General features: G+C 44.6%; 1 protein-coding gene across 7 annotated transcripts in view; it reads left to right on the top strand.

Annotated features, from left to right (window-relative positions):
* Positions 1–404: 404 nt before the first annotated feature.
* The window catches only part of LOC144142798 (TNF receptor-associated factor 2-like), a 36,515-nt gene continuing 10,419 nt past the window's right edge, over positions 405–26,500 (top strand). For 4 of the 7 annotated variants that reach the window (XM_077674546.1, XM_077674543.1, XM_077674545.1 and 1 more), the window contains exons 1-5: positions 14,913–15,052; positions 19,615–19,719; positions 20,286–20,447; positions 24,050–24,124; positions 26,380–26,457. In XM_077674546.1, coding sequence (XP_077530672.1) covers positions 19,615–19,719; positions 20,286–20,447; positions 24,050–24,124; positions 26,380–26,457 — 420 coding nt within the window. In that variant the 5' untranslated portion in view covers positions 14,913–15,052. Of the gene's footprint in view, positions 458–4,581; positions 4,796–6,702; positions 6,796–8,909; positions 8,979–14,767; positions 15,053–19,614; positions 19,720–20,285; positions 20,448–24,049; positions 24,125–26,379; positions 26,458–26,500 lie in introns of those variants that run through there. The other 3 variants (XR_013317049.1, XR_013317048.1, XM_077674547.1) reach the window with 3 other exon arrangements.

The raw sequence follows: 26,500 nt of genomic DNA, 5'->3' as shown, positions 1-26,500 counted from the left end.
GAGAACTGTCTTGCGTTCCGATTCTTGAACTGATTGATTTATTAGGGATTTAACGCGTGAAAGATACACGTGGGCTTTAAGGCGCCCCGCTGTGGAGGGCTGCAGACAAATTTCGACCAATCGGGGTACTTTAGCGTGCGACGAGATATCGACACACGGGCGTTATCGCTTTTCGGCTCCATCAGATAAGTGGCCGCCGTCGCCTGGAATCAAACCCCCGTCCTTGGGTTCAGCAGAACAATGCCGTAGCCACTGAGGCACAGCGGCATGTCCGATTCTAGAACTGTGGTGCAACAAGCGTCGTAGCGTATGAAAAAAAAAGGAAAGTGACGCGTTATCGTGGTTGTGCACACGGCACTCAGCCAAGCCCTCGGACGTGCGGCAGCAGATAGCGGAGTCGGGATTCCCCTGGGTGGTTGTGCAGGATGGCGTGCAAGCGAACGGATGATCTCGGAAGGTTCGTCCCTTTTTTGAAAGCATTTCATATTATACCGCACGTATGGTGTTAATCATCAGGATTTTGATCTTTGCTCTGCCTTAGCTGCTAACAGTTGGGGGCCGTACTGAATGAGATGTACGCAGGTATATTGATGTTACAACCGTTGACTTCGTACGCTCCAACATGGTCTCGCTACGAACTTTGTTCTGGTGCATCGCTTCGCACACGAAAAACATTTGCTTCACGTGTGGTCCATGGAGATCCACTTGGGTCTTCTGAATGCCTGATATTTACGCAGCCAGCGTGTAAACGTACTAAGCTCATTCCGTGTCCCGTACTTTCTGAGGCTTTAGGTTCATGGTAGTTATCAAAGTGCTGGTAGACATGTAAACTGCAGTACCCTCTTTGGGCTTTAAAATTTGAACTGAGGGGGTGATACCCGGTCGCAGTGAGAGACAATAGTCAGTCCTACACAAGCTTACAGGCATGGAACGTAGAATGATTAGATGCTAGCATTCCGAGGCACGTTTGTAGCCTAGCCATGAGAAGTAATCATCAGAAGTATGGAATTTTGGGAACTTATCCTTATGGGGCTTTCCATTCATCACACAACGGCAGTCATGAAGCTGAAATATGAAAATTACGGTTGTCACGCCCTGGGCTGAGAAGTGCTACATCTGGGAAGGAGTGTAAGAGAAGAAGCGGCGCAAATAAAAAATGATTAGAGAGTATTGCCAGCGTGATGGCATGCCGCCTGCTAAATTCTTCCATCCTTTATGTTTACAGGCTGAAAACCCGCGAGCATCGGCGTAGTTGGCGTGTTAAAAATCTGGCGTTTTGGTACACAAAGGGTACACACATTGTCCACGGCTCAAATCATATAACTGGTGAAAAAATGCCTGAAAAGAAAATATTCAAAATTACTTACAAAGTTTGTATGGCTTACACGTTTCAACATTGTTATTTACAAAAAAAATCCGTGGCTTACTTGAGGATGAATATAATCGCACAACCGTCAGTAAGGGGATTCCTTTAATTATTCAGCATGTTGGATTTATTTTTACTATCGCAGATGAATGTAAACAATTAGTTGAAGACAGCGGCGAAAGTAGGGAACTAAAACCGCCGGGCCGCTCACATGGTGCCGCATTAACGCCTGAAGTTGTTGCCATTTTATTTCGTTGCCAAGATTCACAAAAGAAAAATTCCGAAGACCCCAATGTACTTCTGAAGGGCTGTTAATAGAAAAGCAAGAATGGCGAGCTGAACGTCCTAGACCCCTTACTTCTGCGCCGCGTTGTCGAAGGAAGACAGCGTCTAAAGTAGGGAAATAAAACCGCCGGGCCGCTCACATGCTGCCGCATTACCCCCCGAAGTTGTTGCCATTTTATTGCGTTGCCAAGATTCACAAAAAAAAAAATTCCGATGACCCCAATGTACTTCTGAAAGGCTGTGAATAGAAAAGCAAGAATGGCGAGCTGAACGTCCTAGACCCCTTACTTCTGCACCGCGTTGTCGAATGATGTGCCTAAGGGCTTGTTGGTACACATTGTAACTCCGAGGAAGAGCAGAAATGGGACTAAGCAAGGAACACACAACCGGGCGTTGTGCTATGTGCTTCCTGGTAAAACCCGTCGTCTGCGCTGTTGTCAGAGGGCTTTGTAAAACTGCCCTTTGTGACGCTTTTCAATACGATCTGCCTTAACGCCGTGAGGATTTCGATCTATATCGTACGTGTTGCGCCGCTTCTCCTTCATGTTGCCGTTTAGTAAAATTGTTGGCGACAATAGCGAGTTTCGCTGGTTGTCCGTTCGTTCGCAAGGATGCGTTATTTTGCGCCCTTCAACTGCGTTATACCAACGTAGACGGCTACTTCTCGCTAGTGGCAGGTTTTAGACTCGGGCTCTAATATTCTTCCTACTCTGAAATGACTCGTCATGGGGAACGTTCTCCTTAGAGACGTTTTTTTTTTGTTACTTGCGCCGGACGCTAGCTTTCTTAATCGATGGGTTATTTGTGACTGTAGCCGTAAAATGGGCTCCTGGCAGCTGCTTATACCTAGATTCACAAGGTGCTTGATGTAAATTTTTGAAGTACTTTCGCTAAAAAAGGGTTCATCCACACAAAGCCTGTCCATGGAGGTTCTTGATTGATTTATTGTAGGGTTTAACGCGCCCTCGCAACGCAGGCGATGAGGCGCGCCGTAGTGGAGGGCCCCGGATTAATTTTGATCCCCTGGGGATCTTTAACGTGTGCCGAAATCTTGTACACACGGGCGTTTTTGCTTTTCGCCTCCATCAGAAAAGCGGCCGCCATGGCCAGGAATCGAACCCGCGACCACGTGCTCAACAGCGCAACGCCTTAGCCACTGAGCCACCGCGACGGGTCCAAGGAGGTTCTGCATAGAAATTAACGGAAATGCTAAAAAAGAACGACAGTAGGGCTGATGGATACAATATCGGATTGTTTTTTTTTTTTTTTTGCGCACGTTGCTGTTGGCGTACTTACAGCTAACCGAGATAACCAGTGCGCAATGATCGCGGCCGGAAGTACTGATGGCTACGGTAAGTTCTATGTGGTGGGGGCAGTACTGATTGGTTTGTAAGGCCGCTGCGTTTTATGCCGGTAGTCGCAGACCCCCTGCGAACGGAGGGACGCTGTAGCGCAGTTGAAAAAATTCACCACATCCGAATAGCGCTAGCCGTCCGCCGAGGAATGCTTCGGCGCGTTCGCGCCATTAAGGACAGGGTGAATGTAAAGGTATTTTTTAACAAAGAATAGTGGTCGCGCTGGGATTTACGACGCATCATCGCAGCATCTCAACAGCGAAGCTGTTGTAACTTGAGTTCCATCCATGCCTGGTGTCGCTCAAAACTCGGGCACGAAAAGTCGAGAGGATAAAAATGCTAGAAATAATAGTGTGAGGTAAAATGAGAACGGGCAAAGAGCCTACGAGCAGGTGTGGGGAATGTGCATCGGGGCACAGATGTTCAGGTGGGGAATCGCGCGTCCGGGATTGGCTGCTCTGAATGATGACGTAAGTTCTGACATAGAAGTGTTGCCCTTAATAAAATGGTTTGATGGACGAGCTCGTTCATGGCTTCAAAAAGATAAAAAGAGCGCAAAGGACGAGGACAGAGGATCATAAGTATACTGGCCGAGTAATGAGACTGGGCGCGTAAGATACGGCCACCTCTTGCTACTGGCGAGAGGTTGCCGTCTGAATATTTCGGGCACCTTTGCAATTGCGATGCCTAGACAGGAAATAGCCGAGCTTGTGGTCTTAACTAGCTTTACTTTGTTTTCTTAGGTCTGCCCATCTTATCGGCAGATGTAACACTGATGCAACCGAGTGCTAGTCCAGTATACTTACATTATCTGTCCTCCTCCTTTGAGCTCTTTTTAATTTCTTTGAAGTGTTCTGTTGAGAGAGACCCGTGCACTCGGCGGCATCGGTGTTCGATAAGATGGCCAGACCCAAGAAAAGCCTAGTAGAGGTAGTGAAGACCTCAAGCTCCGCTGTTTTCTCAGTCTTCGCATCTCCATTTCAAAAGTGGTGAAATTTGTCAGGTGAGAAAAAAAATGCCGAAATGTTGAATTTTTCCGCAAAACAGTGCTTTCAGCGAATATTTTCATTTATCTGGACGATGGATGAGACTGTCCTGGACCTGAATTTGTCCTCTGGTTTAAATTTGAATCCGAAAATAGTCTTTATTAGGCGAAGGCAAATTCGTGCATGTGCAGTTTACAGTATCAGCGGACGTCATCTTCCACCCTATCACCTCAACACTAGACCACGTTGTGTTTTTAGACACATTTTTTAGGCCGAGGTTATGGCTCGGTGCGCAAATTAACCCCTTACCTCTGAATTGTTAAGTCACGTTACTGGGGCTCTTACTACATTTTCAGCCGTCTAGGCTCGCGTAAGTGTTTTGTAGATCCTTCTCTTTTGTGTCATTCAGGTGCTAATACACCTGGACGCAGGATCTTCCACAGGTGCAGCTGCTGTTGAGATATGCAGAATGGCTCTTATCAAAGTACTCTCGCAATGCAATGCCTCTTTGCAGAGCATGGAAGAGCACATGCAGGAGGGGTACAAAAATACATGCGGATCAATCCATGCTATTTACTTACGCTTGCAGGAACTTCTTCGCGATCACGTTTCCTCACGGCACCGTAGTGGCATGTCCGATTCTACAAGGCAACACAGACTTCCTTCGGCGCTGCATTGAGTGCGGCTACTTCAATGAAGGAGGATACATCCTTAAGTGCGACGATTACCTTTGCGAGCACTGCTTTGGTTCTCACATGAAGTACATTGGCCAAGTGGACCTGAATAAGACCCAAATAAACAGGGTTTGTGTGACCTTCTTAAGCATGGATCGCGACGTCTGCCTTCCACTCGCTGAAACTTGCCGCCATTAGTGGTGCGCCCCGTCCCGTAACAATATATTAAACCAACGTCAAAACAAACTTGCATTATCGGATAGATCGCTTTTTTATGTTTTATTGTCCTGGCTGCAGCGCACAGAGAGCAAAACATACCCTTTTAACGAAGTATTCGTTATATTTAAGTAACTTTTCTATCCAAAAACAGACCTATTGAACGACAATTCATTGTATATAGAAGTACTAATAATAAAGCTCGTGGCTTTCAGTAGACGCTGCGCATCCTGGCGACGGGTTTGCGGAGTAAATGAGATACCCAAGTCCGCCTTCAAAGTTGGCGTGTAAACACAATTGTTCGGCGAACGACCATTTTATATCCAGCCACAGCCAAGACCTTCAAGCTGGCAGAGACACCAGTATTCGCAGCGTATTCCCGACGCCACGCCCTCCATTGATTACAGTATTTGATTGTATCCTAAGCGCTGTAGGCACAGGACCGCGCTTGCCCTGTGCCTTCATCCGCTCTCTGTTTTGTCGACTTACCGCTGCCTATTGTTACGTGCATTTATCCACCTTTCTCAGATTTTTAAAGACGATTGTCTATCTTGGGCTGCTTAAACCCAGAAATTTTGGTTTGTCTGTCTGTCTGTCTGTCCGTCTGTCTGTCTGTCTGTGACTCGATTCAGCCACCCGGCCAAAGTAAAATTGACATTGCGCAATAGTCTTATATACTCACAGCCAAATGTAAACGTCTAAGTTCGGTTTATACGTTCACACTTGTCAACTTTGCTGAACAAGAACAAGACATTACGCAAATATAAGACAGGAAATTAGTACACGAGAGATATTTACAGTGTTCCTTTATTTAAAAATTTATGGATACTTGGTTTTTCGATAGCAAATGATATTCTACATCTACGGCAGGAAACCGCCGCCTCGTGGCGGCATATGAAAAATAACGCGGCAACAGCAACGAAAGTTTCCACTAGCTAGGTTCCACGTTCTGCTTGGAACGCACGTGGAGCACGGCCACGCGGTTCTCTAAACCTTGTAGTCGGCCGCCTCCAGTCACGCGCGTCTCCGCCTTATTGCAGCGCTCGCATCGAGTAACCCAGCCTGTAGCAGTGGAACGCGGTAAATTCGAATCGCCTTGCGCAAACCTTTAGTGTGTTTACCTTGGGATGAGTGCGACGGGACAGGAACAGCATGAGAGGTGAGCGGGAAAGCAAAGGCGGGCATTTCCTTGGCAAATGTCTACAAAGACTATCGTCTTTTGACGACATTTGCAAGGAAAGCAGCAGATACGCGGCCAATTTTTGTTCTGCAAGTATTAATAGCACGGTCGTTCGTAGGTCATGATGCGTTGCTATGTTTAACCTCTGTCCGCTCTACGCTAATCTAATTATTACTGTTGTGTTCATTCCGGTAGTCAAGTTGGTGACCATCGGAGCAGAGAATGACATCACATATTCCCTGCTCCAGAGAAGCAATCCAGTGCACTAACGTTATGAGTGACGTGCGTCCCAGCACACCCGGGCTCATCATGGTGGGTGCATGCCATACTACGAACAACTAAGAGGCTATAGCGGATGCCGAGACGTGAATTACTCGATGTGTGCCGGTATGGCAGGCCACGTCATCCTGAATGCACATGTTCTGATCTTCAAATATTCAGGCGGCGGCATCACGCGGCACTACCTCTAACAAAAATATTTTCGCCCGTATAGTTAAGCCTTTGATTTTGGGGGACGGCACACTCCTTATGGTGCTGCGCTTTTGAATTGAATTCACAATTTTTGGGCTCGAAAGATTATATAGCCTCATGTTACGTTTCGCTTTACAACGTCTGTTTCATTTTGTCTTGAAAAATGCAGGCACAGGAGCAAATCTCGCTCCCACCGCGGGTGCAAAAAATAGTTCTGGAATGTCCTGGATGCTGGGAGCCACAATACTACATGAATATCAAGGTAAGAAAAACAACCAATGAGATTTTCCTAGCTCTAAGTGTGTAGCTCAGCTACGGCGCATTGTGTGTTTGCAGGAGCCTGTAAGAAAAATGTGAATTCTTGTCCTTGACCTGTCTTCCTTTTCTAATAAGGACACCACATTTTCGCCGTCCAAATTTTTGTTAAAAAATTAAAGGAACACTATCTGATCAAGAAAGCCAAACAATGTAGTTCGATGTGTGTTATCACCGATAAGACAAAGAACGCTATGTGTTAAACAAAGCCGAATTCCGTTGTTTCATTTATGAAACCACCGAGGAGCCGTCTGCAGAAATGCAGAAATATTCAAATACGGCGGGGTGGTTAAAATCAACCTATGTATACGGAAGTTTCGGTTTAAATAATCTCAAAGCATGAATAATGTGTTTAAGAACGGTTTTATCGCTCCGATCTTGGCTGGCACATAAAAAGATTCAGGTGCGACCGGAGGGTTCAGTTCTTTATTTACAGGTAGTGATGTCCGTTTGTGCCACAGCCGCAGAATACACGATGCCATTTTGTCATTCGCCTTGAAATTTTCACTGGAGTAGGTTCCTCTTAGAAACGGTTATATACGTATAAAGTAATAAAATACCGGCTGCGTTCTCACCTCTTGAGTGTTATTACAATTTCGCAATTATACCACCGCTTCTGCTTCCCCAATTCTAACTGCCTACGTCTAATAAGCACGCATTTCTTCTTAGCGGAATTGAGATAGTATATTCGCTCACCGGCCCTAATATCGGATACTTGTTTTCAACTTAGAGGGAACAGCTATGTTGGTAACATATCATATGATACATAAAGGTTGCCCGGCGAAGTTTAAGTTTTTACTTAAATTTTATGGATTGATGCGTGTTCGCCTTACTGCTGTCTGATGGTGGAAATAAATGCTCTGCCCGTACCCGGAAACTCTAAGCAGGGATGTTTAGACTGCAGGGGCATCTAACTTTCACTTATGGTTGAGAAAGCGGGTGCATCCCTCCCAGTTCGGTTATGTTGCCGAGCGGTTGTAATGTCCTAAATGCCCTGCCCTCGCGATTTGTTTGGCTTCTTCTAGCAACTGCTTGAATTTAGTATATATGCACGACGAGGTGAAGCCAACATACCATTTGCCATGGACAGTGAATTCCTATAAACTCAGCCAATCTTGCCTTGAGTTAAGCAGACAACGCGCTTTGTCCAACATCTAGACTTTTGTCGGTCATTTTTTTATCAAGTTTCAGATTTGTCACAAACGGCTCGAGGCACAAAAATATGACCGTTACAGCGCATTTTGCAGCAGCCTTTTTTGATATGGTACGATGGTTTTTACGCATACGCGACCGTTACAGGGCGCGTTCTGTGCGATTTGCAGGACACACTGGCCGCGATGTTTGTAGAATAAAGTTACTTTATGGGTATTTCATAACGAAGGCTACTGTGTCTTCCGGAAAGCAAAGTCCACGCATATGATGCACCTGACCCTGTACACTCCAGCATATCTGCTGTAGGCTACGTTTCCAGAAAACCCCTAGATGCGTGTAGCGATGTCCCGTTGCGGAAGTGAGTTGCAGCTGGATTCTTAATGCACCAAACTCGATGGTGAAACGGTTATTGTCAGCGGCGTCACAGGGGACTATCATTCTCGTTATTCATGTTGCCAACTTGATCGCCCACCTACCCTTGCGCCGTTCTGGAAACAATTCGACTGTCACGAACAGATTCCGAACCGTTAAGTCACTAATTGTCTTGGAAGAGGGAAATAAATCCGCCAGGGCAAAGCACGTGCTTTTGTAGGTTTGACAGACAGAGTGTAATCTGCGTTCAAAGGAGATATACAAGGGGAACAGTCCTTTCGAAATATATATACTTTAGTATTAGTAATCTAGTGGGACGAGTTCAACTTTAATGGCACTATTTGCGACTGGCAGTGCATTGCCAGCTGCGCAATCATCAAAGTTAGTTTGCAAAGTTGTAGAAGTGCAGTAATATATGCATTGATGTTCTGAAAAATATATCTTACGTTGTGGTGTAGTATGGTGTTTAAAAAACTAGAGCGATCTTCTCTTAGGTTAGGGGATTTTCATGAATCTCAATATCTCCTATCTTTCTAGGAACACATCAAGACGAAGCATCCGAGAATATTTGAGCAAGGATACACACTTTCTGCTCTGAAAGAACAGGTAATATTTGTTAGCATGGTATAGGAATGTATAAGAGAAAAGCTGATTACCTACTTTCTTTTCTGGCGTATTTTCGTATTTTTTGACAGGCGAAAATTATGTTAATTATGGCAATTTCTTGCCTACATAAATACCAGCACCACTTTTGTGTCATTGGATGCATAATCAAAATCATCAACACCAGCAGCGTATCCCCACACTCCGCAGATTTTCCTTCTGTCCAGGCATTCTGCTCCATTTCGATCTCAATTCTGTGTTTTCCGCTAATTTCATCTCCTCTAATTGTCCAGTTTTATAAATTTAGTACTTCCCACCTGGTGTTCTGTTTGCCGTTCTGTAACGGCTCTACTTCACTTTCTGTCGTTCCCTTCTGTTATAATTCAAGTTTAGGTTTTTTTTAACCAGAATGCCTCTTACATTTTTTGTTTCCTATCAATTACGCCTATCCAGCAACATATCTGTTCTGTAGCTACCCGTTATTTTTATACCTGCATGGATGGGAATTGTGGCAGCACATCAAAGTGTGCTAATAAAATGATGCGTTGAAAGTAAAAAGGACCAGTTTCCTACGGACGTAAGGAACATTTGTGTTTGCTTGTGGAATGCATATTTTCGCCACAGTACGTTTTAATACTCATATACTTTTGGTGAAAATAACATATTCTTTTTGCTATATCTACAGAACATACACCACCTCCAACACAAGGAATATTCCGTACACTACGTTGAAGATACGCCAAACTGGTGGATTGAATGTGAAACGAATTCGCATAGCATGCCCATATGCTCCACAATTGCTTAAACATCAATCTTAAATGCGTTTGTATGGACATTATATACCTGCAAACCAACCGGCGTAATATGTGCCTAAATAGTGCTGGTGTTCGTACGGTGTTTAGGAAACTTCAGGTAAAACAGACGTGGAGAACGCCGAAAAAAAGGATAACAACATTATAACGACCCTTAGTCTTGGAGATGACATATGTGCAACGAACAAACATTGCCGCCTAAGTTTTTTAAGTTTCTAATACTGGTATTAAGACTTTTCATGCGAAGCATGTATTGGCTGATATTTGTCGCCGTCGGTGTCGTTTCAAAGCAATATTCAGTATAAAGCTACTGGCGAACTATTTTTTCAAAAACTGCAATTAAAATAATTTTCATAACAAAATTCACTTGAAGAAAGCCCAGCAGTACAAAAACCTCGAAAACCTATTTGTGTGGTATTTCTCAATTTATTGCCTGTTTTCAGCTTGATCTAATATTGGTCTTCAGGAAGTGGCTGTATGTCGGCTATCTTTTTCAATCGACGTAGCTTTCAACGTGCAAGCACATGGTTTCACTCATTAAGCAGACAATGATATCATGTTTTCTGGATTTGGCAATTGCCAGACAACGTCCTTCCAACCCCTACCTGTGCAATGTTGTCGGTAATTTCAAATGAAGGTCAACTTTTATGAAGAATGTGAGATATGCCTCTACTGAACATGGTCGCTGGAAATCTAAGAACTGGATGTATGCTGAACGCATCCATAATTATAGAAAATCGTTTCTTCCTCGAAGAGATGGTAAACATAACATATCAAGTAAACATAGTTCAACGTTGCCTGTCTTCTTTGTTTAAATCCATTGCTCATAGTGGTCGCAGCCGGTCAGGTCTTTTGCTTCTGCGAAAACAAATGCTCACCAACCCTTGTTTCCCATCATGATGCATCCGTAACTTCTACCGATTTTTTACGCTTTGTTCATGTGTCTGTGAGTACCCCACACAGAATGGAGTGTAAGCGTGTAGGGCTCCAGTAAAAATAGTTTCTCTAAATTTGAATCAGCAGGTTTGCCTATTTTCGGTTGATTGTGGAGGAGTTCTTTTCTCACACTGACAGCAACGACGTTTAAGTGGGTTGAAGTTATAGGATATACACTTTGCCGTTTCTCTTCGTTCCTGGTTCTTCGGGCCTGCCAATTCTTGAACTTAGTAATTATTCCCCCAATTTTAGTGAATTTTTTACTCTGCTTTTATTTATTTCACTCTGTATCAGATGCATTTGACATTCCGGTTACATTCCTGTGCAGTGTGTTGTTGCGATCTTTGACATCATCCTTATCTGTTTATCTTTTAACACAGTAATTTGTCCCTAGATGTTAGATCAATTGCTGCACCTAGCTTACTAGTGAATGAAAATTAGGCGTATTTATTTTTTACTAGTACACTGCGTTATCTTCTTGAATCAAGCCTAATTCTGCTTTAGAGCCACCTGAATTCGCTACCCTTGGTCGAGCTGTATATTTCAAGAGGGTTGACAATAACAGACAGGCATCGTACCAGGCAGGCATCGAAGAAAGAAATTAATTTTATGCGGTGTTGAGGCACGGGCATGTTTTTACTTGTGCTTCCCACTTGTCTATATTTAGTCATTTTTGTGCTGTCGTGTTGTTTCCTCATCAGTGCATCTACTGTATCCGTGCATCGACGGGGCCATTTTTATTTCCTCCTGCGTCCTTACTCAACGCACATTTTCTTGCCCCCTTGCCTGCTAACTGCGTGCATTTGCATTAAAGACCTCTTTATATAGAGCATGCTCTCTGCCGCACTGTGTATCGATTCGCTTTGTTTGCGAAAATGTCCCCATCACTCTGAACGCTATGTTCTACGTAGCCTAAAGCATTACACATATGCCCGCATCTTATAGTTTGGAGTTCCTCAGTCCTTCCCGCTAAACCGTTCCTATTCAAGAATCATCCCGGAAACAACATTTCGGAGTGGCTTCGACAGCCCTTTCTTCCTGAATCAGGCATACTATATCCGATTTGATGCCAGAAATTCATTTAATATCTCTGCGAAGATACTTTCACTTCAAAAAAGTTCGCCGCACGGGGCACCTTGAGCAATCTTGGTGACGGTATTGGCGACACCGCGGACCCCGATCCCACCAACATAAGCTGTAACCTACTGTGGTGATGTGTTTAACGGTGAAGGGTAGGAAACAACAAACAGCGGCCGTCGGAGCCCACGTAAAGGTCCGGAAGATGGGCTCCCGGTCTCTTTACCAGGCAGGGAGCTCTGGCACCTCTTCAGCTATCAGGGTAAGCATGACGAGGAAAGTACCCCCGTTCCCTCCTTTCTACTATATCATATGGAACTTTCTAGACCTCGTCCAAATGTGAAGTGTCCCTGAAAATAGGCCGCACCGAACTATCTTTCCCTCAATTGCCAACCTTAAACTTTCCTGAACCGAAAACTACTCTCGATTTCTTGTTATGGAATCTCGTGATGCAGCCCATTCTCTTGGAACGACATCAGTTTTCTTGATTGATAAATGTCTTGAACGTCTAATCGGTACATCTTAAAAGGATGACATACAAAGGACTGGTGAGGTCCTTGTCGAGGTAAACAACAAGAAGCAGCCCACAAAGCTTATAGCTCAGACTCGAATGAGTGATCTGGACATCGGGGTCACACCTCACCAGAGCCTCAAGAGCCGCCAGGGTGTGATGTCTGAGCCAGATCTGCTGAATATTTCCTCCAGTCGTGTCCTATACAGCGATGCTTTCCGTTGCACCCCGCCCATCTACCACGGGGCGTCGGGACGCAGGTCATAACTGTTCAAGTAATCGCTAGCGTGAGCTATAAATTTTGAGTATAAAAATGTATGCCCTTTAAGCAGCCTCTTTGTAATGAAGGGTACCTGTTAATTTATTGTTGCTAGTAATGTTCTCCCAAAAAAAACCTGCAGCGCTCCAGAGAAGCTGTGTTGAAAGCCCTCACATGAAGAAAAAGCAACGCTATTGCCCCTCGTATCTTAAACGTGAAGGCAGATGTCTTCTGCTTCTATTTCTTTGTGGCTTTTGCAGACTTTTGCTCACAGAAGCAGAGAGTAGAAACACTAAAATCCTGTTTCGCCGTGGGGTGCACGCACATTTTTAACCAGCTTAAAGTAGCATGGGGATTTTTAATTGTGCAAGGGGCGTAACGAAGCCATTATAACACGAACCCCCACCCCCTTCCAAAAAAAATGCAGCACGTCTTGCTCTAAAAATGTGCGCATTGAAAAGACTGTCAACGTGACTGCACTTCAACAACTACACTGACGAACCTTGTGCAACGCAGCTTGCTCCGTGCCTTGTGCACCCTACCATGACGTGCTGCTAATCCCGAGTGACTGGTTATATCGAGGTAACCTTGGGATACCTTTATCTTTTGTGGCTCGCGGTACGGTACTGTGGCAATTTACCAACACCTATTCATTAATCGTGTGCACAAATATCACTTCCTTGCCGTTTACATGAACGACGTGGTGATTTTATGCCCATACATTTTTTTGCGGTATTCGTCGTTTGTATTTTTGTTGAGCGATTCAAGGAACTGCAGAGAAAAATATCCCTTCGTCGATTTTGATTGCTTCACTTAAACCTTTTTGAGGACTTAATTCTCAAGAACGACGGGGCAAATGAGCATTTTAGATTCGACGCATCTCTTTAACTTGCCTTGTGCGCCGTAGTCGGCGTAGTCCGCACGTCTCTCCCCCATTCTCCTCGCCGCGCCAGCTGCGCGCTAACGCCGCTCTCTCACCGCACCGCCATATGCGTTTAGCGCTCGCTGGCGCTCGCTCCCGTCGCCATTCCAGCTGTGTGTCAGCGCGCGTTAGCGCTCGGTTAAACACATGCACAGTCGCTGCTCTGTGTTATTCCGCTACATATGAACGCGGTAACTGCGCCGCTCCATTCAGTCGTTCCGCCGCCGTTCCACCGCGTCGCTCCGCCGATGACATCCGATGACCACCGATGATTTGGATGGAGACTAACGGACCTGCTATCGCGAGCTAACATAACGGAAACGCAACGGAAACCCACGATGCGTCGCATCTACCCATGGTTCCCCTCGCTGGAAGATGGTGTAAATTTTTAGTAGTTTCAGTGGCGCTTGGATTGATCCTTAATGGGTTTCACTATCGCCATGGTTTCGGTCAAACTAAGGCAACTTTCGCCATTATTTATTTGATTTGTTTGGCTAGTTGAATAAATTGACTGCAGTTTTCTAGAATTTACTAGGACGTAATTTCTTCTGGCCTGCACATTTCTGAACATTTACAACATAGGACGCCTGACAAGGCCCTGTGCTGAATCTAGTTACTGAAAAAGGAGCAACACTAACTACTGAATGTATCTGCAGGTGCGTTGTTATTCCAGGTGCGTCTGGCTGATATATTTATAATATGAACACGCTAGGTAATGTTGGTAACTTCGACGTCAGACATTTTTGTAATCGCTCCTTGGATTGTCATTATCTTGCAACTAACCACATCTCTGAATCCGCGTGCAGTAGTCACTGGCATGCGTTCGTCTGGGAGAATTCGCACGTCAGTGCGATTTCATGTTTCATATCACGCGCCGCCGTGGCTCAACGGCTAAGGCATAGTGCTGCTGAGCCCCGCGGGTTCGATTCCCGACCGCGGCGGCCGCTTATTTGATAGAGGCGAAAAGCAAAAACGCCCGTGTGTTCGAGACTTCGGAGCATGTAAAGATTACCAGATGGTCAAAATTAATCCGGAGCCCTTTACTACGGCGCGCCTCATCGCCTGTAAACCGTCGGCGCGTTAAACCCTACAATCAATCAATGTTTCATGTAATCACGGATGACGTATTCCTTTTGTTACTCATAATGTTCCTTCGATCAGTGTTCGTGCAATGCTTAGTGAACTTTATTAATATTTCTGTGAAATTTTGCAACGTCCGCGTGCGAATGCTACACTCGCCACTTCAGTTGATGCATTTGTGCTTTTTTGAAACAGCTCAAAGGAAGACCAATACTGGAGCCAAACGAGACCACAGCGGCAATGGGCTTCAAAGAAAAATATTCCCTCAAGGACGTCAAGGGGTTGGCCGATGGCATTCTCATCCCCTTCAAGGAAAAGCTGAATCCGGAGCTCGCGTGCTGTATTTGCAAGGCTTTGACTCCCACCGGTCTTAAAGACGGCAAGGGCCACACCTACTGCGCCTACTGTACAAGAGTGCACACGGATGCCTTAGGTCGTTTCACTTGCTCACTTTGCGGGTGGTAAGCTGCAACAAGTGAGGTGAGTGAGCAAATTATTCACCTCAACTTTTAAGGTGGTAGCCTTAAGGCCCCGGATGAGCGGAAGGCTGTCGTTGGCGTTTTATATTTGCTCTGGTACAAAAACACTGGCTTAGTTTTAGAATAATCAAAACCGTAATTAAAACGGGCTCTCAGCACATGCCAGCGGCTGAAGCTCAGTCCGTGTAACGTGAAGTGTGGACACTAAGGCACGTGAATATAACAGGTGTCTGACAGCCACGCAAAGTCTAGTGAAGCTGGCATGTGAACCGTCACGAGTCTGCCTGTTGAAGAACTCGCGCCAAAAGGCCAACAAACAAAAACTGTGAGAGACGCAAACGCGATGTACCAGTAAACAGTGTTTGATGAGAACGGCCAGAAATGCACATATCAAGAAAATTTTGACGAGTGCCGTTGTATGATTTTGGAGCGTTAGGTAGAGTTATAGGCCCAGTTGTGAGCAAGGGTTGAAATGAAACGTATACTCGCAGCTCCTCCGCCTTCCTCCTCGGAAGCACGAAGATAGGCCCTTTAACAATCGTAGAAATTAATACTCAATCTCAGAATCGTAGGAGTCAGTTTTGGTACCTTACATAAGCTTCTGCGGCTGTGCTTAGAAGTATTTCACCGAAAAACGCTTGTTTTCGTACTCCAACCTGAAAGAATTGAGCGATGATACGAGCAATACTATATATTATATGATCTGTTGTTCGACGACAAAATGTGACATCGGAGGGTGCTTAAAAAGTATTGTATCTTTAAAGCGAAGCTTTGGTCGTCTCACACATGGCGTCTGCAAATCAAAAGTGCCCTGCAGTGCAGCCCACTTTCTCTGACAACCATGATAAATGATCCGCGGTCATGTCAAATAAAAAAAAACGATTTCCTTTGCTGGAATCAAACCTGGGTCCGCCCCGTGATGGAACGAGCATTTATCCGATTGATCCAGTTCGACAGAATCGAAGCGATAACTTCAGACGGCAACAAAACAGTCCGTAAAACGGTTGAAGGTTGGGGAATTGGTGATGCTGAATCTCAAAAAAGAAACTGCGCGCGACGTATCGGAAACAAGAACATATGCGCTTGTTCTGTCGTCGCGTTATCTGGTCCCTGTTAATTTGTGCGCAGTTCGTTTTGCGATATGAAGCGAATGATTCGTCACGAGAAACCTTCGCGTTCAACCATCGTCGGCGTTGGATGGTGGGGTGCATAATTCTTAAAAATGGCGACAGAAAACGAAGACGTGGTTCAAGATGACGTTGTTTGTCCGCTTTAGGTTTTTAAGTTGTACTAAGAGTTTATTGGAGATTGGTCTAATCCCAGCTATGGGGAGGGGCAAACTCCTGAAAGGGTCTGCTTATCTATCCAACGAAAAGGGTGCAGCCCGCCGGGCCGTTTCTCTTACAGACGAAATTGACGCAATAGCCCTATTACAGTGAACCAGAATATTGTAGCCTTATACTCTCATTCAACGGCTGAATCCGTAGCAAAAAATAATCACGGGCCATCTCCACTAACCGTGAAACCTGGGGAGGGGCGAAGCATTCAGTGTGTAAGTGTATTCTTGGCGCCTGGGCGTTCTTGCCAACGCAAAGGAAACCGTTGGGGGAGAGGCATACAGCGTTGCTGTAAAATTCTCTTGTCTTTGAGGAGCAAAGCTCGCGAGCGCGAGGCGTAATCAAGTGTGCCAGTGCCTTTTTAGTAGGCGTTACGTTCTAGTGCGAGGCGTGAACTAGTTTTTCAGTGTTTTAGTACCATGACTACAAAAGACGACAATTACGACGACGACAGGAGACGCCAACAGGCCCAGCTCCTAAGGTGGTGTCGCCCTTTAAACTGATGTGAATGTTCGTTTTTATTAGAAGTGAATCTGACACATAACATGATGAGACCCGATATCTTCTCTCGTCGTCTTTCACGGGTTTCAATTGTCACCTTAACACCACCACCACCACCGCCGCCGCCGTCGTCATAGTCGTCGTCGTCGTCGTCGTCATCATCATCATCATCATCATCATCGTCGTCGTCGTCGTCGTCGTTGTCGTTGTCATCATAATCATCATCAGCCAACTCAGGTCTCCTTCAGTGCAAATGAATTTTCCATGGACCTCCAACCACTCCTTTCCTGTGTTGCTCGAGTGCACCGTTTACCCCAGAATTTCTTTATTTCATCCCTCCATCGGGTTAACGGCCTTCCGCGTTTTCAGACCAATCCCTTGGTATCCACTCTGTTATCCTAATTTTCCACCGGCTGTCGGTTCGTCTGAGTAAATGGCCAGCCAAAGTAATTGTTTTTTTTTTATTTGAACTACGATATCTTCTACTCTAGTTTATTCTGGGATCTAAGTAGCTCGTTTCCTGTCCCTGATTGTTACAAACAACATTATTCCTTTCATGACTTGTTGAGCCGAGCAACGTTTGCTCTGTAATTGTTTAGCAATGCGCCATGTTTCAGCTCCGCATGTTATAACGGGTAGTATGCACAAGTTGCATATTTTTCGTTTTAGCGACAGGGGTACGTCTACCTTTCATTATTTGGGAGTGCCTGCCGACTGCTCCCCAACCCATACTATTCTGCATCGGGTTTCTCTCTGGCCGTTATATGTTTTGCGTCTCCTAGCGCTTTGTTTGTTAAACTGAAGAGGGTGTTTTTGGCATTCTTATTGCTTCTCACTTGATATTTATTCTTATTTACTTTCAACCCAACGAACACGTTTTCTGGTTTTAGTTCCTCAAGCATTGTTTGCAGGTGTTCTGTAGTCTCCCTCAGCAAGGCTATGTCGTCGGCAAATTTCAAATGGTTCAAGTATTTCCCGTTTATCCTTAACTCTATGTTTTCTATGTCAAGCTTTTTAAGGGCATCTCCGAAAATGCTGTGAATAATTTTGGAGAGATTGTATCTCCCTGTCTGACCCCCTTTCGGATCGGGATACATATCGCTTTGCTTGTGGAAGGTTATCCAGAACGTGCATTTCTTACAAATGTCTTCTGGAAGGCTTATGTAGCTCTCATCTATTTCTGTAGTCACCATAGCTGAGTGGCTAAGGCGCTATCCCACGAGCCCATAGATGCAGATTCGACAACGGCCACCACAGCCGTCCTTCTGAAAGAGGTGTCCGGACCACCCGGGACTGGAATGTGGCAATCTCTACGGTTAACAATAGCACTTCATCTGTTAAGGGAATGCTTGCTGCTCGTTTATGGTCACGCTTAGGTAATAATTCCGACATCCTAGGGTTCTGAGGTGAAGCCAGATTTAAATCTGTAGATAAAACTACACCAACTCTCCTAACCACCCTTGCCCAGGCTAAGGCTGGAAGTACAGCCACGCGGCCACACCCACCCCAGCACACGAGACTGGTTTAATAGTTTTTATGATACGCGGTTAGAATACTTGGAGTGCAGAGTAAATGTTATTGCTAACCGACCCGCCGCGGTGGCTCAGTGGCTAAGGCGTTGCGCTGCTGAGCACGAGGTCGCGGGTTCGATTCCCGGCCGCGGCGGCCGCTTTTCTGATAGAGGCGAAAAGCAAAAACGCCCGTGTGTACGAGATTTCGGCGCACGATAAAGATCCCCAGGTGGTCAAAATTAATCCGGAGCCCTCCACTACGGCGCGCCTCATCGCCTGCGTTGCGTCGGCGCGTTAAACCCCACAATCAATCAAATGTTATTGCTAACCGCCAGAACTAATGAGCGTTTCGAACTGAACCAAGCGTTCACAATCCTTTTAGGGGCGATGCCTCTAAGGGGCTCGTGCGGTCGGCGTCTCCTGTCGTCGTCGTAATCGTTGTCTCATCTAGCCACAGTAATAAAACACCGGAACACTAATTTACACCTCGCGGTAGAGCGTAACGCCTCCTACAGAAGCACCGAGATACTCGTTTACGCCTCTCGCTGGAACGCTTCGTGCTTCAAAGACACGTGACGTTTAGAGCAAAGCTGTATCTCTTGTGTGCGAAAACGTCAGGGCGCCGAGAATACACTTTTACACTGCATGCTTCGCCACTCCGCAAGATTCAGGCTAGTAGAGATTGCCGAGATTTTCTCTCATCTTCCCATTTAACTCGATAGTGAGAAGTAAGGAATACAACTAAAAAACTTTCGTAGCCGATTCTTGTCAGATTTACCAGCAAATTTTAAAAATCCGTTTCCAGCTTGTTGTTGAGTGCAGCACAACATTATGACCAATAGTAATACCAGGACAGATTTATGGGGCAGAAATAAGGGATATGAATCTATAAAATAGGTTATCAAGGCACTGGTGCAGACTATTTGTCGCCAAAGCGCTTCAGGTACGTGCTGTGGCTCGCTCTGCGACTGCCTGTAAAAACGTAGGGTTCGTGTTTTACAGTCGAGACTACTATAATTCGGAAAACTGCGTAATATCAATACTTTGGTCTGCCCTATCTTTACATATCTTATAAAAAATTGGGCAAGTATTCGGCTGCGTTCACTGATGTAGCATTGACATACATACTGAGAGCAACAAATGTCATTGTGGATGTCTTTAATTTCGCATTAGATATCGGGTTTATTTGTTTGTTCTGTTTGATGCTTTTAAAGATGAGCAGTAATGGCGAAGAATGGGGAATTTTGGGGAAGCTGACCGCTGCTTGCCCCAACGACAATCCAAAATGCACCTATCAAGGTACCTTCAAGGACGTCCTAGTAAGTTTTGCTCCGTAAATTTCTTTATACAAGCAAATCCTTTCCTCGCCCACCGACCCTAATGCCTTGTTGCAGCCACCAAATGGCACTTTAAGGAACTGATCATCTAGACAAATAAGGTTGGTTTTATGCTACCTGATTTAGAGCTGTTGCAGTTGGAATCCGCTTTAAATCATTTGCAAACTGGTAATGATTGCTGTAATTCTGGCTTTTTCAGTTTAGTGGAAATAACTAGACAGGCATAGTTGTTAAATTTCATGAACCAATGGAATCCAATGTTTCTCCGTTAGCAAGTTTTTATGTGCTATTTTTCTGTTATGAAAAACAAAGGCTATACTTCTAGCTACAGAGAAATTAACGAACCTCAGTTACAGTAGAAAACATCAGCAATATTGTTTTCAAAACTATTAGTTGCTGCATTATTTGTTGTTTTATGAGGCGTTTTTGGTGTTTTTTGGTTCATGAACATCTTAAGGTGAATTATTGTTTTTTGATTGAAAGATTATTCCCACGTACTGTGCAAAAACGGTTGAATTTGCTGGTATTCTATTCTTGTTATACCTTAGGTACACTACAAATCTTGTGCACTCAAAACAAAGGTAGAGTGCCCCCTGTGCAAAAGTTTCCATGACCGCAAGATACTGGTGACTCACATGGCCGAGAATTGCCCTAAGAGAGTGGTTGAGTGCAAGTTCTGTAACAGTGACATCGAAGCATGGGAGAAAGAGGTGATATTTTTCTTTTAAACACAGAATATTGTTCTTGCAGCGCAGACAACCAAAAACCAGTTGTAGGCAAGTACGTGGTCCTAATGCATGACACCTCTGGTTAATATTGCAGTGAAGATAATATTCTGAGAAAGTTCTAACTGCTTGCCGGAGGCTTACTGCGGAATCCTTCTACTTGACATAGCTAATTATTACGTCACTGCCATTTTGAAATATTCTGTATAATTTACAGGTGATTCACCCCGCCATGAAAGATCGCTTTCCAATAGAGAGATTTCAAGGACATTTGTCCCATTAGTGTAACTACCTATGAGAGACCGCCATAATCGCTGTTATGCTTTTGTGTTACTGCTTTGACGGAGCTACCCAAGAGGTCATATACATATTCAATACGATTTATGGGCAATGGCAACCTTCAGAAGTGGTGCTTTTGCTGACTTCTATACGAAGCGGAAAAAAGCTGATGGCTGTTTCACACATCTGACCAATGTCTGATAAATTCGACGTTAGGCAGGCCTATTTAGAGGGTTTCCGAATGGCACGTCGAAAGCAAAGATGTCTTGGGCCCATGTGTGAGTTTCAAAATTGCTTGAGAAGGTAACGTTCTCTTTCACTTAGCTCGGGCTTTCCTGAGAACAGAAAAACTATGACAACGATATTGTGGCATGACCGCCTACTGCAGTGACCCTTTCCCACAGTACTACAACCTATAATAAGAACAAACACCTCAACGCTCCACAAATTACTCTTGTGTGTACGCGAGTTTCTCAACCCATGACTGTGCAACCCAGTGGTAAACACTGTCAAAGCTTTGAAAATATAGCGCTAGTGAGGTTTTTACAAGGCGGTAAATTACGGCTGTATGTCGTGACAGCGGCCATACGTCTCTGCTTTGATAGTATTTCTGACCTTCAATGCACATCACCCCGTGTACCGCGTAGCGAAAAGAATCGACATTGCGAGTAATTGTAAAGAACGGCGACGTCTACGCTCTTATGAGAAAGTTCATCAATGTTGTTGATATACACTTCGCAGCTGAAAGCCAAAAATAAAATTCCTGAGAAACGCCAAGGCCTTGTTACAGAAACCCTGTTTTCATAACACATACTAAAGGGAGAGAACACCATTATATGCACATACAAAACCGATGCGTAATACAATGACAGAATTGCCTTTACATTACCACACTTTTTAGATTTTGAGTTTAGCTGTGAGGATAAGGAAGAGAACGAGGAACAGGTGGAGAAATCTGCGCATCCTAAGTAGCCACATGAATCCCATGAGGTGTCCAGTCTATGCTCGAATGCACTAAATCATAGTCTTCCACCACCTTTGCACATGTTATGGGGCTGGAAGGCGATCGTGACTTCTATGTTCATAGGGAACTGCCTGCACGGATGGCGTTTTAGGGCCATTGGCTGTTAGTGCGATATGCACAAGTTCGTTCCTTTCTAGAAAAAATGCCTCTAGATTTTAGACATTGCACCCGGGACATTTAATCGTCACCTTCCAAACCCTCCCTACTACGCACCCATTAAAAAATTTTATGGTCGGCTATAGAAATTCCTCTTTATGGGTGTCTTTAGCTGTTCCACCCAATGATCTTTAGACGCTTCTATGGCTGTCTTTAAAAATTCGTATCGGCATTCCTAGGGATGTCTTTAGCTTCTTCTAGAACCGTCTCTACGGCTGTCTTAAGCTATTCGTATCGACATTCCTATGGGTGTCTTTAGCGACTTTTATAGCCTGTTCTGTGGTGGTCTTAAGATATTCGTATTGACATTCTCATGAGTGTCTTTAGCTTCTTCTATAGCCGGTTCTATGGTTGCATTCAGCTATTCGTATCGACATTCCTATGGATGCATTCAGCTTCTTCTATAGCAGGTTCTGTGGCTGTATTTAGCTCTTCTTTTCATATCGGTAGGGCTATAGAAGAAGCTGACGACACTAATAGGAATGTCGATAGGAATCGCTAAAGACAGCAATAAAAACATCTATAGCTAATTGGCCAAATAGTTAAAGACAACCATAAAAAGGGTTTTCAATAGCCGACCATAGGATATTTTTTAATGGGCAAGCATCACCCAATGTCAGAAAAAAACATTCAGGCAGCCGCGAATACCAAGAATTTATTAGCACAATCTCCGACAACTATGAAGACTACGTAATCAAGAATTAGTAATTTTAATGCTCTCAAAATAAATGCCACAATTAGGCTACTGATAAAGAAAGTCCAAATTGTAAAGTAAATTAACGGAGGACAACATTCCTCTCGGTGCTGGTCCAGCGGTTAGGCATGGGTATAAAAAATACTCATTGTGGGTGACCATTCGCCCGATCTAATCCAATGAGCCACCGAGATTTCACTGGTACGTTTTCATTTTGGTGACCATGAGCTTACGTCGGCGCATGTTTGGAGAAAGAAAATGAGGCGCGAGGAAAGAATGAACATTTAAGCAACAAATAACCAATGCAAGGTTAAGGGACTTCTATTTTGTGTGAGGTCGCAAACTGCAGTTGCGGCATGTGCTGATTTGACGCGATATTATGTGCCTTCGTTTTGCGGACACCGTACTTTGCTGTTGTTTTCACACAGTTCCACTCTAAAAGCAGGTTTATAATCCGACGACAGTGGTCCGCAGATAACTTAGGTAGCCGTCAGTTGTATTCCATAGATTTTTAATTTAAGCGACTGATGGAAAGGCTCATGCATCCATCTATAGGTAACATAGCTTACAGAGAAGCGAATTCCAGCGAGCTATCACAGCGGCAAGCGAGCGGGTCCAAACCGTGTGGCGCAGTGTTTTCGCTGCACATTGCGAGCGAAAATTTGCGAAAATCAGCAAATTATTCTTCACTTGATATTTTTATATACCACGTGCCATCGAATGCTCCTTGTATACCTTGAAGAACCCCATGCATTGTAAAAATACCTTTTCCAGCTTCAGTTCTTGCCCATTGAAATATTTCAGGTGGCCACGTCTAATGGGGCACGCCTTTTTCCGTTACATACCTAACATAAATTTCACACCCAAGTATCTTTTGTGTTTCTTTCCAAAGTATTTTTTAATCAGTAGGAAAAGCGCCTTCGTGCTTTATGTTTTAATTCTTTACCTGGTGTTCCTGCTTTTCTCAGCTGCATGTTCATGGTATTTATCTACGCCTACATAAACAGCGGCCCCCGATCGAACGGTGAACCCATTCTAACAATTGCTGAAATTTATGCAGCCATGATTTCTTTGCCTCTGACTGTGCCGGATGTTGCCAGACTGTAGTTATGCTTTATTTCCAGTAGCCTAAACCTTTGTGCAGGCAAGGAAATATGCGTTGTCCTTTATGCACCTCTGATATTTTTTTGTGTTTGCGTGCGTCAAATATTGCAAAACAGTGTCTATGCTTTTGTGCTTTTAGTTCTAATAGCGGTGAATATGTTTTGCAGATTCCGTGTGTATTTCATATTGTACTCCACTCCATTTGCAGCCCCTAGACAAGACTGACAGTGTCCTGAAATAGAAATTGCTCTTGTCGTGAGATAGCATGAAGTGTAAACGAACAGTATTCGGACCAAGAACCTCCACAGTGACGGCATTTCTTGTTTCTAGATACACGAAGGGAGTTGCCGTCATCGGCCTGGCACCTGCAACTATTGCCTGCAAGAATTCTTGACAAATATTGAGGTGAGTGCGTTGATACGTTGTTGCTGTTTTGCTTTGTGTGGTCACGGTAACTCGAAATTGAACAAACGCACAATGTATTGCCAACTACGTGTCCAAAAATGTTCTTACCGAAAATTCATTCTCTTTTCACAAAACGGCCCGCCATCATGTCACGCCAACGTCTCGTGCTGCCTTCAAAGGCATCAAATGCCTTTAATACAAGCTAACCCGGACTTTTCCTGCCTCAGTGTATGTTTGCAAACGTTGCGTACCGATACAAAAAAAAATGTTTCCTACGGTATCGCGGGCAGTTAAGTTGGAAAACTATCTTTAAAAACTTTTCGTCTGCATATTTGATGGTAAAACTCTGAAAACAGAGTAGAGCAGCCGAGTGTAAATTGCTGGGATTTTCAGGTTTGGCAAGTTTCCAGAAACTTTGTCTTTCTTCGTGGGCTTTGGTATATAAAACTATGTGCGCTTGGCTCTGGCAATTTTACCGACTGTTGCAGCAAGGCGTTCCAATTGTATATTAAAAGAAAGAGCACACCAAGAAGCAGAAGCCCTTACAGTTTTTGTTTTTTTTGGAGCTGTGGCACACGAAGACGGTAATAAATTTGGCACCTGTGTGAGCCAAAAAAAACTTTTCGGCGCTACGAAACTGCCAAACAGTACAAATTGTTATTTTAGCTCTGCACGGAGTTATTGGCGGTAACACTGGTAGCGCCGTAATAGTTTTGAAATGCATCTTGGACACTTTAAAATTTTTGGCATGTAAAGATTCTTCAAGTAGCCCTGAATGTTGGGAGAGTTAGTATCTTAGGAGATAGCGGGAAAATCTACGGGACGCGCCTATCACAAGTTTTTCGGTCAACACCACTTTGAACGAAGTCAACTTGATTGAAGTGGATTTGTCACTGTTAGGCCGCGTGTCAAGCAGGCGGGCATGTGACCCGGGAAGAAGGATAGACTAACATTGACGCCATGGCACGAGAACGAGACAAAATCATATATTCTGATGAGGACACACAAATACTCGAAAACGAAACTACGAAAACGATACTACTGAAAAAAAAACCCAAGTCCGACTATCAATTCAAACGGGGCCAAATAAACGAAACGCTCTCGTCAAGGTACGATCTATGCTGTGACGGGGTGACATCCATGGGCCGTCGAAGCGACACCATGAATTAGTGAGTCGATCGTGTTGAGGGCCCGAAGACGTGTCGACGCAACTGAAGACGTTTCCCCCGTGGCGAGGGGGCACACCGTTAGACGGGAGAGCTGTGGTGGCCGCAACATGGAACACTCCACCCGCGTGCTCGTGCCTGGTCGGTTAGTCCTCGGCCGCGACAATCGGCCCGGAAGCGTATATGTGTTTCCTAGTCAGCACAGCCAGCCGTCAGCTGAGCTTGCTTAAGGGTTATATCACAGCATAAATGTACCTAAAGCATACAAAACCACCCTAAATGAAATAAATACCAGCCAAAACGAACCTCCAATGGTTGAAAACCAGGGTGTAGAAAAACATTCAACAGAAACAGCCGAAACCGACCTAAAAGACGAAAACCCGCAAAAACGTACAAGAACCAGTAGCTGAAACAGAGCAAAAGGCAACGAAAATATCCAAAATCTCATTTATAATACATAAAGATGCCATAAATATATTATATGCGTGACAAAAAATGTTAATATTCACATATGACAAACCCTTGAAAAAAAAAACGCGGTAACGGGATTTGAACCTGGATTAGGATGTTCGCTTTGCAGGAGCGAAACAACTACTCTACGAGACCAAGCGGTTCTGAGCGATTAAATTAAGGGCCACATGCACGTGTACATAGCTTGGCTGTGCTGACTAGGAAATGCCTATACGCGACTCAATGCCAACGGGAATAGGCACCCCGAGTGGTAGCAGTTGGACCTCCGAAACAGCTCGTGGTATGGTTCTCGGTGCTCGGCACAAGCATGCCCTTGGCTCGATCGGGAACCGCATCCCGAGAGCAATCTTGGTTCCCGTTCCTGCAGCGCTGTATCACCGCTAGCTCCGCCGGTACAATCCCCTCGTGCTTTTTCGCCGCACGTTCCTGTGGTCCTTCTTCTTAAGCCCGGATACGTCAGTCATCACAGCCAGTAATTCGTGCTTTCCAACATGCAGTAGAGTTCCTCTTCCGTGGGTCGTTAAAAGGCAGTTATTTTATTCATATAACTTTCGCCATGACCTTGACATTGGGTGCGACATAAGGTTGAAATATTCGAAGTTCACATTTTTATTTCAGCTTGAGGAGGAGCATCAGCCGCAATGCCCCAAGATGCCAGTCAAGTGCTCATTCTACCAGCTTGGGTGCTCCTTTTCTGTGAGTTCGAAATTTAAGATGCAATGACCTCACTGCGATGCAA

Source organism: Haemaphysalis longicornis, unplaced genomic scaffold (assembly GCF_048455015.1).
Source record: "Haemaphysalis longicornis isolate Haplotype H1 unplaced genomic scaffold, Haemaphysalis longicornis Haplotype H1 scaffold_6, whole genome shotgun sequence".
NCBI lineage: Eukaryota > Metazoa > Arthropoda > Arachnida > Ixodida > Ixodidae > Haemaphysalis > Haemaphysalis longicornis.
The sequence above is the reverse complement of the archived record's forward strand: the minus strand, read 5'-3'. Positions and strand labels throughout refer to the sequence as shown.